Source organism: Podarcis erhardii, assembly GCF_964252035.2.
Source record: "Podarcis erhardii genome assembly, chromosome: 5".
Classification (NCBI taxonomy): Eukaryota; Metazoa; Chordata; class Lepidosauria; order Squamata; family Lacertidae; genus Podarcis; species Podarcis erhardii.
The window spans coordinates 54,894,714-54,914,328 of NC_138509.1; the positions used below are offsets into that span (position 1 = coordinate 54,894,714).

General features: G+C 42.1%; 1 protein-coding gene across 1 annotated transcript in view; it reads right to left on the reverse strand.

Moving 5' to 3' along the window:
• Positions 1 to 19,615, reverse strand: part of SORCS3 (sortilin related VPS10 domain containing receptor 3) — a 419,522-nt gene that overhangs the window by 83,237 nt on the left and 316,670 nt on the right. The window contains exons 8-11 of the mRNA XM_081863378.1: positions 14,124 to 14,213; positions 11,970 to 12,149; positions 4,756 to 4,902; positions 2,355 to 2,457 (exon numbers count right to left, since the gene is read on the reverse strand). Of these exons, the coding sequence (XP_081719504.1) occupies positions 2,355 to 2,457; positions 4,756 to 4,902; positions 11,970 to 12,149; positions 14,124 to 14,213 (520 nt within the window). The remainder of the gene's footprint in view (positions 1 to 2,354; positions 2,458 to 4,755; positions 4,903 to 11,969; positions 12,150 to 14,123; positions 14,214 to 19,615) is intronic.

A 19,615-nucleotide genomic window follows, 5' to 3' on the forward strand; every position in this document is an offset into this window, starting at 1 on the left:
ACTCTACACAAGACTGGATGACTATGGCCATCTCGATGAGGTATCCTACTGTGAGCAGGCAGATGCAGACATAAAGGGGCTGTGATGGCTGTCACAATTAATTACCAGGGTCTGGGCACTGCTGGCATTTAACATTATAAGAAGCTGTCATTAGGATCCTGAGATCCGCTAAAGACAGGTTTCACCAGCAAGCAGAGGACATCAATGCACTAGTGGCAAAGTGTTCTCAGTTTCTTTTTTGATGGGGAAAACAATCCATGAATTATGAGCAGCAGCTCTTAAGCCGCTGCCAGGCGTACCCACCACAACTAATTCTTTGACAGCATCTTTGTGAAAGGTATAATGCACAGAAATGCCCCCAAGAGTATTAAGCCCACATACAAAGTTGCTGCCAGTCGCTCCAAGGCAGCCTGCCATGCAAGGCACATTGTCCCAACAGCCAACAGCCACTGTAAGAAGCTTGAATGAACCGTTGTCTAAGGGTAAGAGCAACCAACTATAGATTCAGCAGGGCATAAAATGGCATTGCTTCAAAGGAACTGTGTCACTGCCTACCAGCTAAAGATCTATTTGTGGCAATATTTTGTGACCACGTTCTGCAACTTCACAGCCATAAAGAAAGCAAGGCTGAGTGATGTTTGGAGCCACCATGGCAATTTAGACAGGAGCTAAATGGCACTGGGTTTTCATCCCATTTCAATATGCAAATATACACCATACATGTTTGTTCAAAGGCATTTTCAATGATTTGTGCTTTCTCCTGGTGATACCCATCTCTTACTGGATTCTACCTCCGTGTTTTAATATGAGGCTGAGCTTTAGCGAGCTGTTGAAGGCAGCCAGGCTTATAGGCCAGGAGGCCAAACTGGCAGCAAATAACTGTGTTGGATTGGGTGTAAGGGTTACTGTGAAGCACAACAGCATGGATCAATGCTATTTCACAGGCAATTGACTCTGACAGAGGAACAGCACAGTGATGGCATGAAAACCCACCCAGGGAAGAAAAATGGAGAGATGGCAAGGCAGAGGGAAAGAAAAATGATGGCGACAGTGCCCACACAGTAGCCACAACAGTCAGCTGTGTTGACACAAATTCAATGTAACTATAACTTAGCATGGAAGATGAATCTCCAAAAAAATTCACAAGCGGAAAGATCTGAGGTTTCCTTGGCTTTAAAGGTAATGTTATTGTGCATATTTGATTTCTTTTGTACCTAATGCACTTTAATAGTTATTTCTTAGAGAAGCCAGGTGGTGGGCCCACATTGTTCTTTCCAGCATCAGTCGTATATGGACCATCTACACTGTAACCAGTTATCATGGAATTATTGGTTGGCAGACATCATAGTAGGATGTGACTGTTGTGCACCTGCAAAGCCTGTGTGAGGTGGGAGCATGGTTGCTCACAAAGATAACAGCCTGTCTTTTCAGGTTTTATTGAGTGTAAAACTTATGTACAGTGCAGAAGTTTCAAAACCATGTCTGCCTCAATCGCTAGCAGAATCCGGAAGTGCCTTCTTCCTATTTCCCCTCCAGCATAGAAACCTGGGGTAGCCATCTCTCCGTCTTTTTTCCTTACGTGGAAAGCTATGCGACGGAAGCTGCACCTTCCTTTCCCTGGGAGCAGTGTTTTGGCTCCCCTTTCTCTCATCTTCCGTGTCTCCTGAAAGCTCCCCCTCCCCAGACTCTGACGAAGTGCAGCTGCTCAACAGAGGAGGGGGCTCTCTGTATGTTCCTGTCTCTCCCCCCTTCCCTGCAAGCAGATCCCTGACAGCCTGTTTTGCACACCACAAATCAAGCAGTGTGGTGTAGTAGTTAAGGTGTTGGAAAAGGACTTGGGAGGCCAAGGTTCAAATCCTGAGGATTCAAGTCACCAACTTTCAGTCTACCTCACAGGGAGAGCCATGTACACCACTTTGAACTCCTTGGAGGAAAAGTGGGGTATAAATGTAACAGCAACAGCACATACAGGATCATATAGACAGGAACATTTACATGCATTATATGTTAAATCATATATGTCTATTACAGGATAAACAGGACAGTGAAATAGTGCTATGACTGTGACAGCACACTGGCTTTTAATCTACCCACACAAAACCATAGATGATTGCCCAGTCAACCAAAATGTCTACTTGGGTGAATAAGATATATGCCTACAAATGCCAGGTTCTAGCTCTGTTGATTAGGGACAAAATCTAGAATTTCTTTTTCATTGCAGTGCATGCCCCGCAAAATCCAGGGAGCACATTCCTCATGAAGCACTTGACTAATGGCAGAGCTGCCCCCTAATGTTAACAGCAGCTCTGTGCTTGAAAAGAATAAGAGCAACAGAGTCCAGTCAATTCCTTTACCTGTAGCAACCAGAAGTCCAGGAACCGTCTCTTTGCTCGAGATGCTGCCTGAAGTATAGGGGTTTTCTGAGATTTGCAAATGCAAATGCAAGGAACAGAAGGGCTGGAAGGATTGAGAAAGAAGAAAGATAATTGTTGGTAGAGAAGAACTGAATACATGGGCTAAGCCAGCCACCTGGTATTACATTCATGTTTTCTTCTGTTTTCTGAGACTGTTCAAAGAGCCTGATGAAAGGGACTGGTGTCCATTTCCATTCTAAATTTCCATTTATATTAATTGTTCTTGGTTTCAATGAATTATTACAAAAAGCAATGTTTGCCAGATACACTGCTGTACTCAAGCACCTGTTCTGGCATCTTCACAGATATCCTCACAGACAAGTGTGGCATGACAGATAACCTGTTTAATGAGGAAGAGGCAGCTGGAATTAGTCCCTAGGCACAGAGTTCTCAAAGCTCCGCATTTGATTAGTAGAATTTCGGAAAACTGCATGCTGCCCCCCGCCCTTTCCCATGCAGTAAGCTGCATATGAACACAATCCAGAGTGGCAATCTGCATGGGACATTTCATGCCTGCACATGGATTGCACCTTCCTAGACTGGGCTGTTAAAGCTATGAAGTTCCTTCCTCCAAATAGCTTATTATTTTGAGAATCTGAGTTCTGTGAAACAAAAGTTTCATTAGAATGTTCCATCGCAACACCCACGCCATACATTTAAAGCACCGTTATATTACTTCAGCAAACATCCTCAAATTGATATAATAGTTAATGCTTCTTCCCAGGTAACTCTGGGAATTGTAGATCTGTGAGGGGAATAGGGATCTCATTTTCAGCACCTTAAACAAACTAAAAGAATTCCCAGGGGTTTTTTTTTGGGGGGGGGAGCCATGACAGCTCAAGGGGTAGAATAGTGCCTTGAATGTATGGTATGGATATGGCACATGGCTATTTGAAGTAAACCCATAGTCCAAAAATTCAAAAGGAGTTGCTGCCTCTTCATCTTGACCCTCACTACTAAAAGATTATTCTCCACGATCAACAGGTATCATCATCACAACCATTAATTTACTTGTATGTCATTTTCCCAGGTAGACCATGCTGAAAGTGGCTCAAACCTACATAAGAATAGGTTTATGCAATACAAGGCATAACAATCATACAACTCTTTAAAAAGCAAATAAAAAAATCCTCAAATTAATCATTCATTTATTGATTATTTGCCCTTCATTGAAAGGTGCCAGGGCAGAAATAGTTCAAAAAGTTAAGCAAAAATATTAAAATACAGTGGTACCTCTGGTTGTGGATGGGATCCGTTCTGGAGGTCCAGTCGGATCCCAAGGTTTCCACAACCTGAGGACTGCTTCTGCACATGCGCATGCAGTGAAACCCAGTCAAATACTTCCGGGTTTGCCGCTCACGCATCCCAAAGTTTACGTAACCAGACGGTTGCGTAATGTAAAACAAGATTTTTAAAAAGTTGCTACAACTAAAAGTGTCAATGCCAGAAATTCAAAAGTGCAATACAGTTCACCCCTCCCAATAGGCCTTAGGTAAACAGGTGAGTCTTCACCTGACAATGAAAGGATATCAACGCCATGGTGAAATGCACCTTGGAGGTGAGCTTGTTCCACAGGCACAGGGAAAGCCTGCCCATTGTGTATATTTATTATATACTATTTATTGTTGTATAATAAATATACACTAAGATTTAAATGGTTCCACTGATAATTCATGCTAAGGCCTAATAACAGAAATACAGAAAACAGAAAGCGCATCAAAAACACCAAAGAAAAGACATTTTGTCATTGTTGAAACCATGAAATTTCCTTTTTTCTGGAAACTTGCTGAACTCCAAGTCTGAACATCTTTCAGCTTTTCAAGTGGGATAACAGGTGGAGTTAAGTTATTCAAGCCCTTTAGATTACACTTGGAACGGTTCAATTAGTTTTAGTCTGATTTTGAGTGGTTATTGCTATTATTTTACTTATAACTTAAACATTTAAATGTTGTCACATTTAAATGTATTCAAAGCCACTGTAGATCTTCTGAAATGTGGGAAAGATCCCATGTAAATCAATATTATTGATGCCAAGCTATCTCTTTGTAGAACATTTCAAAGTCTGGGACAATTCCATAGCTTTCATTTAAATTTTCATAATGATCCCTTCTGGCTTGAAAAGACTGTGAAACCAGATGTTGATAAGTTATTCACTTAATTATCAGCCAAAAAGTGGCAGGAGGAGGAAATAATTGATGCAAATTGGGGGACTAACTATGCAGGGCTGGATCCTATGGAGGCATCCCATGGATTTCAATGAGTTCCTTTTCTGTCTGGGATTTAGAGAATGCCCATTGTGATGGGCCCACTAATTACAACTTGGAAAATTTCCTTCACTGACCAGCAGACAGTGTATGGGGTCTCCTCTCAGATCTGAATCTGGAGCCTGCAGCAAACGCCAATCTCTCCCTTTGTTGTAGGTGATGAAAGTCTTAATTTGGTCCTCCACTTTCTTGTTAGCCAGGAATATGCCTTTGATCCCTGCTACCTAGGAAAAATTATGAGAGATGAAAAACCACATCGGGCGACTAGGCAAGAACAAGGCACAGTCAGTAGTGTACAGCAGAATCAGAAGGAGCTAGCAAACAAATTTAAATAATGGCATGATAATGAACCAGTACTTTAAGGAGATTGTCCATTCTGTCTTAACTCATTCTTGGCCCTAATGGTATCGATCCAATCCCCAGAAAGACCAAACCAAACTGCCACCGGACCTACAGGAATGACTTCAGATCATTTTGGAGAGTGTATGAGTAAATGGCCCTTGGCACAGATAAAGTGGAATGGAAGCTCTCTTTGGTGGCTCAAGTTGGAGAAGAGGAAAATGAGATTCCACAGGTGAAGATGTAGGGCAGGGATGTCCAATAGGTCGATCGGGATCAACTGGTCAATCCCTGGTAGGTCAATTGCTGTTGATCGCGGGCTCCTTTTCCTTTGCTTTTGCCTAAGAGCATCTGCCCCCCCCCTCGCCCCGCCCTCCATTTTCTCATGAGTGCTGGAACAGAAGACGGAGTTTTCACTGTGAGGCAGATTGTTTCCTTAGTGATCTTTTGGTGGGCGACTAATCCGCTTTCCCCTTGTCCAATAACTCTAATTTATTGTAGTTTAATAATGGGGCTTTCTACTCTAAAACAAGCTCAACAACTTTGACCTGAACCCCCCCAAAAAGGGGAAGATCACTGCCAGTTCCCCCCTCTCCTGTGAGTAGATTGCAGTCTCTTGGGAGTTGGACATCCCTGATGTAGGGGGTGTCAATTGGAAGATGTCAATGGGAAAGTTTTCTCTGGTGGGTTTTATAGAAGAACAGCGTGCAGTTTGAATGACGATCAGATTTAGTTGAGCATCCTATTTCAAACAATAGTAGCCTGTCAGATGCTCTGGGAAGTTCACAGCAAGTCTTGAAAGCTAGTCTATTACTATGAGTCTGGATCTCAGGTGTCTCTTGGTATCGTCACATTGCAGAGCCCATTGGCAGACTTAACCAGTCCTTTGCAAGAAGCTCCCATGGAGCCTTTCAGAGTGAAATGCTTGACTAATGCACTCTTATTGCAGGGATTTAAATGAATCAAATAACAAGTTCAGAAGTGCTGTATGCAAAATTATGTTCTGCCAGATTGAGGGGGTTGGAGTGCGGGAGGAAAAAAAAGGAATCTTCCAGAGGAGACTTAGGATAGCTTTGGCTCTAACTAAAAAGTGGGCGGTATGGGCTGCTGCAGGAGGAGAAGATTTTTGCAGGAGGGAGCAAGGAGTGAGAACTGACAGAAGGAGATGGATGGCATAACTAATTGCCGCTTCTCTCAGTTGCGCTAGGTGATGAATAACCAAAGTGAATTAAAAAAACAAATAAATGGGAAGTGAATTGTTTTCATGTAATATAAAATGGCCTGTAATTTATGCCAGAGATAATATTTTATCTTCCTTTCCTGCTAACGTATCTAACACAGATATGGATTAAAAAGAAAAGTGGGGATCCTCACAGGTAGGCAGATCTACCCATTGTTGTCCAGCAGTGAACTGGCAGATTCAAATTTTACAGCCCAAACTTTATGGAACCTTCCGAGTCCAATCCAGATTTCGGATCTACTGCTTCCATTGCTTAACTGCCAAGGTAAAATGGGTTTCTTGGGTTCCAGAATTTCTGGGCACTTTCTTGATGTTGCTGGCCATGTAGGGAATGCTCAAAAGTTTCTTGCATTGGTTGATTGCAAGAATATCATTAAATCAGAGGCCAATGCAGGAAGCTTCTGCACATGTCCAGTGTGGTGTAAAATACAGACTTCCAAATTTATGGCAGAACATTTTGCTTTTTGGTTGTATTCCCCAAATTTTCAGGGATTAAAAAAATTCCCTGAAATTCAGAGGAAGTGTTCTTGAAATACGAAATGACTTAAGATTTGAGTTTTACTGTTGAAACACGCCAAGGGAGATATGAAAGGAGAAGGGGAGGGAGGCCACCCATGTGTCTGCTTTTAGCATTCTTTTTCCGAAAGTCTGCACCAGCTTGACTTGTTCCACAGCAGAGAAATATAATTTATACCACAATCACCTTGCTGAATTACTTATCAGCTGCCTCTCCTTACCAGCAGAAAAATGGAAAAGGATCTCAGAAAAAGGGTTTTTAAAAAATGAGGGTAATTTCAAATACAGAAAGTGTTTCTTACAAAGGCTTTTGACACTGCCCAAGTAACGACAGAGACCTATTTTTGAAATCCACATGGGAAGTGAGCTCAAAATTTTCTATCAAAAAACAAATTGCTTCTTAAGAACCCAGTAAGAAGACTTTAATCTCATCTCCAGAGGAATTCCTCTTTGGCAGCAGAACTCCTAAAACTATTGCTTCTTCCTTTTTCTGCATATTAGGAACTTAACAGCCCCACTCTGTTCCTCTTTATTTATATTCATAGCTGTTGCTTATTCCACAGCTCTGTTTCTAAAATATGCCCCTGTATAGGAAGGAGGGCTGGTATATAACTTAACCACCCGAACATTTTGCATGCTACTTTAGGCAAGACAGGAGCCTCATCCTTTTCTGTATCTTGAACACTAGGGAACATTCTTCCTTTAGCAAAGATGGTCCCTGTGTCCAGAGCCCAGGTGCCCATTTTGTCATCAGAGGCCTTTTGGTCGCTCTCAATTCGACATCTGCCACCAGTTTTGCATTACCTCTTTCCATTCTTTCCGACTGTCCAGAGACCTTTCTATACATCATTCTGTTCCATACCAATAATATGACACATGTGTAGCCAAAAACCTGTACACCTGCTGCTGCAATCAGGGCTTGAAATTAGATAGGACAGGATGAGATACCATCCCACTTCTTTTCAGGTAGGCATAACTGAGCCTGACTAAAAAATCCCACTTCCTTTTTAAAATACCACACTGGGCACTGGCTGCAATGCATGACACTTCCAGGATATGCCCACTCAAATACTCCTTGATAAATGAGTGTGCACAAATGGGATCATCTTAATAGATGGTCCTGGTGTGGCCAGGCTCTCAACCTGGTTCCCCCCACCCTGGCGTGGGTGGAGCTATCACCCTCACGCCGGGGTGGCACCACAATCACCCAGAGCTATTGCCCAATCATGTTAAAGGGTGTTAGTGGGGAAAAGTATAAAAGCGGCAGCACGACATGTGCCAGGCTCCTGCTTCACGCTGCTGAACACCCTCCTACCCTCCCTTTAATTTAGGTGTCCTTTGGCCTTGCTTTGGACTTTGGTTGGTTGCCCATCTTGAGTCGGGGACTGGGTAGATTTTTTTTCCATTTGGCAAATTGGCACGGGCCACTTGGTTTTTGCCTACCTCTTAGCAATCGTCACAACTTTGTAAAGTTTGGCGGTTAGGCATTGGCTTATGGTGAATGGGGGAGGGGAGGTCGGCCATCGCCTGCCCCTCCAGTTTCAAGAGTATTCCGTTAAAGGAAGCCAGGGCCTAATTCCTGTCCAAAGGAAGGTTGAGGGGCCATGCCAGGCCTCTGGGAACACCAGGGGAGATGCAGGCAGGTTCCCCAGAAGCAATTTCCCTTTGGGTGGTTTACCCTTACAGACTTCCTGCGAAGGGGGCAGGAGTCAGATATAGTCTTGCCAATGCCTAAGCCAATACCACTCTCATTTCTGTAATCAATAAAGTTGTGGCCAAAATTTTGCCCCAAAACCTTAAACAAAATATCTGTGTCTGTGTGAATTTATTTACCCTAATGGGGGGTTTGGCTTGAGGGTCTTGCCACACAACTTATTCTTATAGCTTCCTGGTAACCTAATTCACAGGGAGGTCCACACCTTCCTGCCTTTGATTAAATGACTGTTTACACTCTAAATACTCAGGGATATACAACCCATCCTTGCAAACATTGTTCTCAGTCTTCTCATAACTGGTTCTGCTTTTCTTGAAATTCTTCAGCTGTACGAAGGTGTGGCTTTGAATATCCCAGGACATCTGTGAAAACCTACCAGGCAGCCAAACACACTAGTCACTTTGTGCCAGAGAACCCAGCACTGTACTGTGCATGCAGCTTCTTCCCCTTTATTCTTCCCTTCTCCTTCCCCCACCCTGGAGCTCAGTAGCAGAACATCTGCCTTGCATACAGCTTCCTATATTCCTAATTTCATATGATGGAGGTGAACCTGGTGGAAGATACAGGATCCACAGAGGAGTGTTTAACAGGTTATTAGATATCAGAACCTGCGTTCTGCTTGAGAGGAGGGGTCTACTCAGGAAGAGTAAACACCAGGCATATCTTGTTCCTCAGGAAGGGAAATTGTGACTGTACTTACCATAAAATATGAAACATTAAAACATGACAAATTGCCTTCAAGGTTAGTGCACTGTGCCCCAATTCTCACCCATATGTTGCTGCACCTACTGTTTGGTCTCAGCCCCTGACATGAGAAACTGATCACAAACAGTTCCAAGGCAATTACTGTCTGCAACAATGTGCATCTTTGAATACACACAAGTGGATATGTACAAGGATTTAGCCAAATAACCTCTTTCGGCCACCATTCTGCGAGTACAATTCAACAAGTGTCTAGGATCAAGTTTACATAATTGCTTGAGGATAACCTGTTAAATGAAATTAATCCATGTACTCACAACATGGAACATTTATTTCTGATATTATTTTCTTATTTATTATTTTATTTTATTTAAAATATTTATGAGCTGGCTCTCATTAAAACCATACCGCAGCAATGCAGAACAGAGGAATTCAATACAAAGTAAACATTTGAAAACAAAAAAATAATGACTGAATATGCCATTAAAACAATCCAACAAACATGATACATCATAATTACAGTAGCCAGGAATAATTCAGCAGTCTTCCAGGGTATAAACTTACAAGGTGGCTTATGAAAATATCACGTACACAGGCAGGCAAATAAAGTACGGTGGTACCTCGGGTTACATACGCTTCAGGTTACATACGCTTCAGGTTACAGACTCCACCAACCCAGAAATAATACCTTGGGTTAAGAACTTTGCTTCAGGATGAGAACAGAAATTGCACGGCGGCAGCAGGAGGCCCCATTAGCTAAAGTGGTGCTTCAGGTTAAGAACAGTTTCAGGTTAAGAACGGACCTCCGGAATGAATTAAGTACGTAACCAGAGGTACCACTGTATATATTTCTAGGAATATAATATTAAAATGAAGACTAGGCTAAATTTCTGGAGAAAATTATTACCGTATTTTTCGCCCTATAGGACGCACTTTTTCCCCTCCAAAAATGAAGGGGAAATGTGTGTGCGTCCTATGGGGCGAATGCAGGCTTTCAGTGAAGCCTGGAGAGGGAGAGGGGTCGGTGCACACCGACCCCTCTCACTCTCCAGGCTTCGCGGACCTCTCCGCAAGCAGCGGGAGCGCTCCCACTGCTTGTGGAGAGTTGCCTGCGTGCTGAAGCCTGCGCGCGCTGAGCTCAGTGCGTCCAGGCTTCGCGGACCTCTCAGCAAGCAGCGGGAGCCAGCGCTGGACTCCCACAGCTTGCAGAGAGCTGCCTGTTTGGGGGCTGGGGTCGGGGGAAACTCGGGCGGGCCTCCCCCGCCCCAGCCCCGCGCCTGGGGGGGGAATAATTTTTTTCCCTTTATTTCCCCCCCAAAAAAACTAGGTGCGCCTTATGGGACGGTGCGTCCTATAGGGCGAAAAATACGGTAATGGAAGGCATGGCACTTTCTTTTAGGCTTCACTTGAGAGAGATAGAGACAGAGAAAGAAAACTACTATGGTTATTCATTGTAACTTTGCTTAGAATTCATTCAAAAAGAAAGAAAGAAATGCACTCGATTGAAAGATGGCCTTGATCTTGATTTAAATGTTGTTTGGCAGTTATATTTCTGAATGATAGCATTGTGCAACATCAGTTCCTCTGGTGGCTCAAAAATGTGTAGATTTATGGACCAGCTTTGCTTCTCCCCCTCTGTTCCCCAAGAAAACTGAAGAATGTGTTGCCTTCAAACTAGGGCTGAAGTTGGCTTGCCTGATGGAATTCTACAGATATCTAGATTTATATTGTATTTAGGCAATGACAGAATCATGCTTGCTAGCTGAAAATAGATAAATAATCAATCTGTTTCTAAACTATAAGAAAATTCAGGATGTTCATCTGATTATTAGTCAAAATGGCAAGGGTAAAAAAAGCTGCAAGTGAATATTTATGCTCAGATAGGCTATCAGGCCTGTCCCATAGGAAGAGAGAGTGACAAATACATAGTGACAATTGGAAGATGAATCTGCATCCACAGAAAAAAACATAGCATTACTGATAGACCTAGGAAGATTTTCTGCCATATGAGATTTCACTAGCCTTCCTTTTTCATTTGAGACTTCACAGGCAACAAAAGCTGCCAATAAAAAACAAACAAGCAGCACCCCCACCCCCAGGGTGCCAGCACAGGCTTACATGTTTGCCAACATTTCACAAATATTTCTTCTGAAAGATGGTTAAAGACACAGGCTATTTTCTGATGTGCGCATTGCATCCATACCAAACTAATTAACTTAAATTCACTTTCGTGGAATGCACATAGCTTGGGAGCAGCAATCTGGCATCCCTTGTAGATAGAGGCATCTCCATACGCTTGCAAAGCTTCAACAGTAAAAAAATATGTCAGAAAGCACTGCTGATAAAGAATTCAGCCTAACACTTTTGAGAGCTGAGTTCAAGACCTGTATGGTACTCCTCAGTACTGAGCGCATGGACAGTCTAGCATCATTTAAGGGATAGTGTTCCTATTTTGATGAACTTTCAACCAAGAGTTTAGTTGGACAAAAATGAAGTAAAATAGACTGAACATTGATATTACAGTTGGATCAACTCCTGGACCATTCACAGTGGAAGAAATGTGGCGCAGAAGTGTCATAAATTAAGCAAAATAAAGCATATCCTTAAAGTATTTGTATTGCTCTCCTGATAAAATTATGAATGCTAATTTTCATTGCAAACATGCTAAGTAATAGACAATAATCCTTAATAATACAAAAAACAATAATTAGCAGACAGCCCTACTATGAAATGATATTTGTAAGAGACAAGGTTGCTTCAACATGGCTTTGGATGCCTACCTCATAAAGGTCAATGACGACATTCCCCTCTAGTCCTCGGTTGCTCTTGACGTTCTCCAAGGCTAGGGTGAAGTAGATCCCTCGGGTGTCAGAAATGTAAAGGTTGTATGTGTCATTCTGGTTCCATTCCTGAACTGCCGCAAACACCTGATTCTCATTTGTGCTGATAATATGCATGTCCTGTTAAGGAAGATAAAAGGCTTATTACCCCCCGATCTTTATATTTCTCTGCCCTTTGGGACACAAAGCAATTACCATGACTTATGCCACAGCAGGGGAAGGACCATGAGTTATGAGTGATGTTAAACAATTTTCTATTAGACCAAGCCAATAAATTATCATATTCTGCCTTTCCTTATTTGTGTGTTTTTAATTTTAAAATGGCTGCAGGGTGGTTAGTGAGGAAGAGGGAAGGAGATTCCAGAGTCCTTGAAGGAGTTTCATCCTACTTCATTTTTTATTTATACATTTGCATGTTTTATTGCTCCTGGAAGATTCACAGCCTAAAGGGGTCCTTCTACCAAGCAGACCTGGAAAGCACAGCTGTCAAGCTAGCCAGGACAGTGTGCCTTAACTTGCAATAAGAGAGACTAAGCTCTAGCAATAAGAAAGGAGTTAGAATTTCCATCCATCCCAAAGTGGCTACCAAATTGCCCCTTTCCTGGAAAACATCAATCTTGGACCTATTTAATATCTGGAAAATTAAGGCAATCTCTAGTATATCCAGGTAGGTCTGGGAGGCACTCCCAGTCTGAAATCCTGAAGAGTCATTGCCAGTCATCACCTGGGAAGGCAGACGAATTAATGCCATTGTACTGGAAGAAGCAAAGATCACCAGTGTCAAAGCAATGATTCTTCAACATCAACTTTGTTGGACTGGTCATATTGTGTGGATGCCTGATTCTTGTTGTTTAGTCGTTTAGTCGTGTCCGACTCTTTATGACCCCATGGATCAGAGCACGCCAGGCACTCCTGTCTTCCACTGCCTCCCACAGTTTGGTCAGACTCATGTTTGTAGCTTCGAGAACACTGTCCAACCATCTCATCCTCTGTCGTCCCCTTCTCCTTGTGCCCTCAATCTTTCCCAACATCAGGGTCTTTTCCAGGGAGTCTTCTCTTCTCATGAGGTGGCCAAAGTATTGGAGCCTCAGCTTCACAATCTGTCCTTCCAGTGAGCACTCAGGGCTGATTTCCTTAAGAATGGATAGGTTTGATCTCCTTGCAGTCCATGGAACTCTCACGCGTCTCCTCCAGCACCTTAATTCAAAAGCATCAATTCTTCGACGATCAGCCTTCTTTATGGTCCAGCTCTCACTTCCATACAGGATGCCTGATTATCGCCTTCCAAAGCAACTACTCTATTTAGAACTTAAAAAAGGAAAGTGTAATGCTGGTGGTCAACAAAAGAGGTTCAAAGACTGTCTCAAGGTAAATCTTTAAAAATGTAATATAAGCACCGACAACTGGGAAACACTCGCCTGCGAGCGCTCCAATTAGAGAACAGCCTTTACCAAAGGTGTCATGGGTTTTGAAAACGCTTGAACTCAGAACGAAAGAGAGAAATGCTCTAAGATGAAGGCACGCTTGGCAAACCCTCATCGTGATCAACTGCCATCCAGAAACCTATGTCCCCACTGTGGAAGTACGTGTGGATCCAGAATTGGCCTCCACAGTCACTTACAGACTCACTGTTAAGACCGTGTTCATGGAAGACAATGTTACTCAGCTATGAGTGATTGCCAAAGAAAAAGAAGAAGGCTGAGATACATATAGATGGCCCCAACTGCTCTGACTCCAGAAGCTTCCTATGTTCCTTTGTTTATGAACAGATAGAAATGTATTAAACAATATATATCTTTATAGAATGATAGAAAAGTAACAAACAAAGCAGGATGATGGGAAGCTGCCTTACACCAAATCAGACTATTGCTCCATCCAGCTCAGTATTTTCTGCACCGACTAGCATCACTTCTCCAGGGTTTCACGCAGTTGGCATTCCCATTCCTACCTGGAGATGCCAGGAATCGATGCTGAGTTTTTCTGCCTGCAAAGCCAATGCTCTAACACTGAACTATGGCCATCTCCTTGATTAAATTATCTCTTCTTGTCAAAGACTTTGTACTTATCAATACTACTTATACAAGGCACATTTACCTTTGGTAGCGAGTACTTGGGCAATTTTATTTGCGTGAAGGGTTCCCTTCTGTAGGACACATAGTAATTTGCTCTTCCACCAGTCGTCACCTGTACAAATACAAAGAGAGAGAAGAATGAATACTATTTAAGCACATACCATTTGGTGACTCCCTGACAATTTTGCAAGATTTTTGGTTCATAGAATCATAGTGTTGGAAGGGATCCCAAGGGTCATCCAGTCCAACCCCCTGCTATGCAGAAATCTCAGCTAAAGCATCCAGGGTGGTAATTCAGCATCATTGTTTGAAAGAGGGGGGAAATGCCTGCAAACTGTAAATGTCATCCTGCTCTCCAGGCTTGATGAAGCTGAAATAGTCATCCACAATCGTGTTGTTCTGAATATCATCTCAGTTTCTATTCTCGGTTGCACGCACAACCTAACATTTCAATTTCGATTCTGATTTATCTGCTGAGTTTCAGAAGACAGACTGGAGCAAGTATAGTTTTGTTTGCACCCAAGCCAAATGGGCGACTAGAAATCAAACCCTTTTCTTTGAGGTGTTTCTAGACAGATTGCTGTATAATTTGTTCGAACAACTTCCTGAGTATTGAGGCCAGGCTAACCTGGGGAACTACAGTCTCATTAGTCTGACTTCAATACCTGGGAAATTGCTAGAACAAATTATAAAGCAATCAATTTGTAGCCACTTCTTGGAAATTGCTAGCAGTCAGCATGGATTTCTAAAGCAGAAGGCTTACCAAACCAATCTAAGCTCTTCCTTTTGAGGGCAGCTGATTTAGGGGGCAAGAAAAATATAGTTTTCATAATCAACCTCTACTTTTGACACAGCACTAGTTGACACTCTCTTACTAGAAGAGAGGAAGAAAGGATGTGCAGGGGGACTGCCAACTTGTTACCCAAAAGGGATGCTATCAACACAGGTGTCAAAGAGAACTGTTCTAAAAGGGGGGTCCCTAACTGGTCTGTTTTGGATCCAGTGTGGGTCTACACTGTAAATAAAATACATAAAGTATGGAGAAAGTTTGCATCGCATATATTTTAAGATAATATTAGAATAATACTTGTTTTTTATTGCTCCTATAAATAATAAAATGGGAAACGATGATGGGAAATGAAATCATTACATATAGAAAAAGGGAGGAAGCAAAACTACCAGTTCTGGCTAAGCACTTCGAAAAGCACCTACAACTTATGCTTGATAAATAAGAGAACACACGTATCTACTGTATACTGGATATATATATCCAAGCCCTGCTCATACTAAAGATATAGGGTTTTATATTTGTCACTGGTCAAATGGAAGGACAGCAAGAATATTTTCAGAATAAGAAAAGTTAAGTGAATAAATTTTGACTCTATAGTATTTGCTTTAGCATGCATGTAGGGTCTGAGATAATGCAATAGACCAAATGCTCCTTTATTATATAAAAACATTTACTGACTTTTAAGATTTCTAATAAAGCCTACAAAATTCCCTTTGCAGATATGTATTTTTCCTTCCTTTGAAATTTCGGCATTTTATATTGCTGTAGCATCAATAATACTCCCAGTAATCATATCATCTCTAGATGGTGGCATATTTCTATAGACAAGCTGTCATTCAAAGGCAGAGCGAAGACTGGCTATAATGCACAGAGATTTCATATCTGATCTTCTCCAGACAAGGCTCTGGCAGTGAATGAGAAGTGAAAAAGAGGCCTGTCCTTCAGAGCAGTCAAAGATTTTTGGAATCTGATTCTGCTCTGAATGTGGGACTTTATCATGAATTCTTCAGTGCATCACTCTCAATCCAGACACGCAGAGCCGAGATCATTTTGTCCGGAAGAAGTGGTTACAAAAAGAAGAGTCGGTGCACTAACACTTAAATTATAAAGGCAATGTGCAACGGTATCGTCTATAGCATAACTTGACAATCTTCCTCTGTTGTAAAAATAGTAGGAAGGATGGTTATTGACAATTATTAGGCACCCCCCACACACTAGAGTATGTCTTGTACAATCAGAATGTTGGAATTCAGGATTTTATTTATTTATTATTTAGTAAGAGATTTGACAAATGTAATCAAAATTATTGCAGGGCGGCTTACAAAAAATCAGATGCTGTAAAACAAAATATGTAAAGTGGTACCTCGGGATGAGAACGGGATCCATTCCGGAGTCCCCTTCGCATCCCGAATGGAACGTAAGACGCGACGTCGCGTTTTGCCGCTTCCACGCATGCGCATGACGTCATTTTGAGCGTCTGCGCATGCACGAGCGGCGAAACCCGGAAGTAACGCACTCCTTTACTTCCATGTTGCTGCAGAGTGCAACTCGAACACGCTTAACCTGAAGCATGTTCAACTCGATGTATGACTGTAATAAGTAAAACAATTTTAAATAATTATGATAAATTGTACAAATAACATAGTTAGCAACAACAACAACAACAACGACTTAACCCATGAGTATCTAAAAGCCTGACAAAAAATAATAATCACCAATTTTAACCTGGTGTTTCCCATACCAATGGATTCAAGTTACAAGAAAGGAGATTTTGACTCAACATCAGGAAGAACTTTCTGATACTAAGAGCTGTTTGACAGTGGAAGAAACTCCCTTGGGAGGTGGTGGACTCTCCTTCATTGGAGGTTTTCAAGCAGAGGTTGGATGGCCATCTGTCATGGATGCTTGTTTAGATTCCTGCATTTTAGGGGTTGGACTAGATGAGCCTTGGAGTCCCTTCCAACTCTATGATTCTATGATACTGTGTACCAAGGTACACTTCAGTGTGGAATTCATTCCACAGACATGGAAACACCACCCTAAACAGTCTTCCATGGGCCCCTATGTTTTATTCAACACAGGGACCATCAAATTTTAGCCCTAGGAATCACCCCATTAAGTCTTTTATATGGATTATCGTCACAGGGATAAGTCATCAGATGATACTATTTCCAGTGGTCTCTTCATGATTCATGTGACGTGTGCTCTGGCTCTAGCTTTACAGATGAGCTTAGCTTTTAATCCAGACATCTCACCACAATCGTACCTCCAAGACTCTGCTGGACTGCATTGAGTGGCAAGAAATTCCAAATATTATAGGAAACACCATGGAAGCAAAAAAAAAAGAAAAGAAAAGAAAAAAAGCATAGCTTGGGAGAAAAAAACGGAAACCCTCTGTTGGGAGGACCAATCTGATGCTTACATCAGCAGGGATATGGCCTTTTCATGATTTACACCTAGGGTAATAAAAATCACAAGCAATTATCAAACCTTCATTACCATTTGTGAAGCTCTCTAGTGAGGAATGAAGTTCAGGAGCCCCTTTTTCATTTATTTTGATGAACTTGGATATAAGAAAACTTGCCTACACTGAATCCTGGAGATTATTACAGCGTTTTCCCCCCTCCAACACCACCTTTTATTTCATATTTGATGAATGCCATCCAATTATTTCTCCTGCACTCATCCATCATACTTAGCCCAGAATTAGCTGGGTTTGTCTTTTTTACTCCCCCTTTACTTAATGATGGGCTCGTTAATCTGGGTGGGGGGGTTTCCCCTTCCCTTGGCTTTATATTTTATGAGTTTAATTAGGAAGCTGGCCAATTGAAATGATTCCATTGGACAAATGTGTTTATCATTAAATGTATCTGTCTTCTCTGCTTGATGTTCTGACTTCACTTTTCCAAGACTGGTCCCACCTCTTTGCGTTATTTCATACCTGCACTGCATTTCAAATGTAACAAATGAATAAAACTTTCTAACAAAATGCTAATCTAGCATGATATCCGTGTCTCCTTTAACATTATTTTAATACATTCCAAATATTTCTAGTGTGAACATAAAGAAGATCCCTGCCAGATCAGACCTATGGGCATATAATCCAGGATCCTGTTCTCACAATGGCCAATCAGAAGCCTGTGGGAAGCCTGTAGGGAGGACATGAGCACAACGGCACTCTCCCTACTTTCAGCTGCTAGCAACTGTATTCAGAGGCATACCACCTCCAATAATGGAGCTGCTACATAGCTATCGTGGTTAGTAGCCATTGATGGCCCTACCTTCCATGGAATACCTAAATGGACCTTGACTGATTTACATGCTGAAAGGCATACTCTGGCTTCATCTCAGACCATAAAAATCTTTTGCCTTTTACATGCTGAAAACCGAAGCTTAATTTCAAATAACAATTAATATTAATATTATAATCAAACCTGATTCATAACAGAGTACAGTGGTACCTCAGGTTACAGACGCTTCAAATTACAGATGCTTCAGGTTACAGACTCCGCTAACCCAGAAATAGTACCTTGGGTTAAGAACTTTGCTTCAGGATGAGAACAGAAATCGTGCGGTGGCGGGAGGCCCCATCAGCTAAAGTGGTACCTCAGGTTAAGAACAGTTTCAGGTTAAGAACGGACCTCCAGAACAAATTAAGTTCTTAACCCGAGGTACCACTGTAGCTGTATTCCTTAGGAATTAAGGTAAAGGTAAAGGACCCCTGGACAGTTAAGTCTAGTCAAAGGCGACTATGGGGTGCAGCGCTCATCACACTCCAGGCCGAGGGAGCCGGCATTTGTCCAAAGACAGCTTTTGTTGGCTGTATCTCAACTTGTTTCCTTTTGGAAACAATGGGAGGGAAAGAAAAGGAGAGATGTAGATACCTGAGTGAATCTGATCTTACCCCAGTTGGTGTCAGGGACCAGGATGGCATTGGTCCTTTGGATCCCAGCTGTTTCTCAGTCCTCCCCTGGCATACCACCTTTTTGGCCCTACCAGAGTCAGAGCTCTAGTTTGCCCAGGATGTCTGCTTTTTCAGCAGTGGCACGGAAGGGGAATCCAACATCAAGTCTCTCTCTCTGCCATCAGGACTTTGCCTCTTACATTGGAGAGAGATATCCAATGTCTCCTATAACCCCAGGACACTCTTCCAGGGTCCATAAGAGTGCACCCTTAGCAACGTGTCTTCAAAGTTAAACACACTGGTGATTTCATAAAATGCTGTGCTCTTGTTCTGTTGATTAACTATGATAGACATGCCTGCTCTTTGAGTCAGGAGCCCATAGTAACCACAAACAGCTAAAGTTCCCAAACGTAGCTATCACTGCAAGTTGAGACCTTGTGGCATCGCATTTGTCTAACCATGGTATCTCATCATTTTGCTAATTAGGTAAAATGCTTGACTTCTCCCACCACCCTCCCAGCCATGACTGCTTCCCAAAACAATTGCACAGGCCACATATAAAAAACTGAAGTTGAACATCCACAACAACACCCTTCAAGCTTTCTCTCCAAAGTAAAAATTCTTATGATACCGACAGCTGCTTATATTTAATCATCTTTATGAAGAGTTACAGGAGAAAAACATTTTAGTCTTTTTAGGTGAGTATTATATTCCCTTGTGCAGATGTTTTTTGATGCACCAGACAAAAATGGGATGAGGGAAGGGAAGGAGAAAAAAGTGAGATTTTAAACGAAACGGCACAATAAAAGGTCCCCAGAAG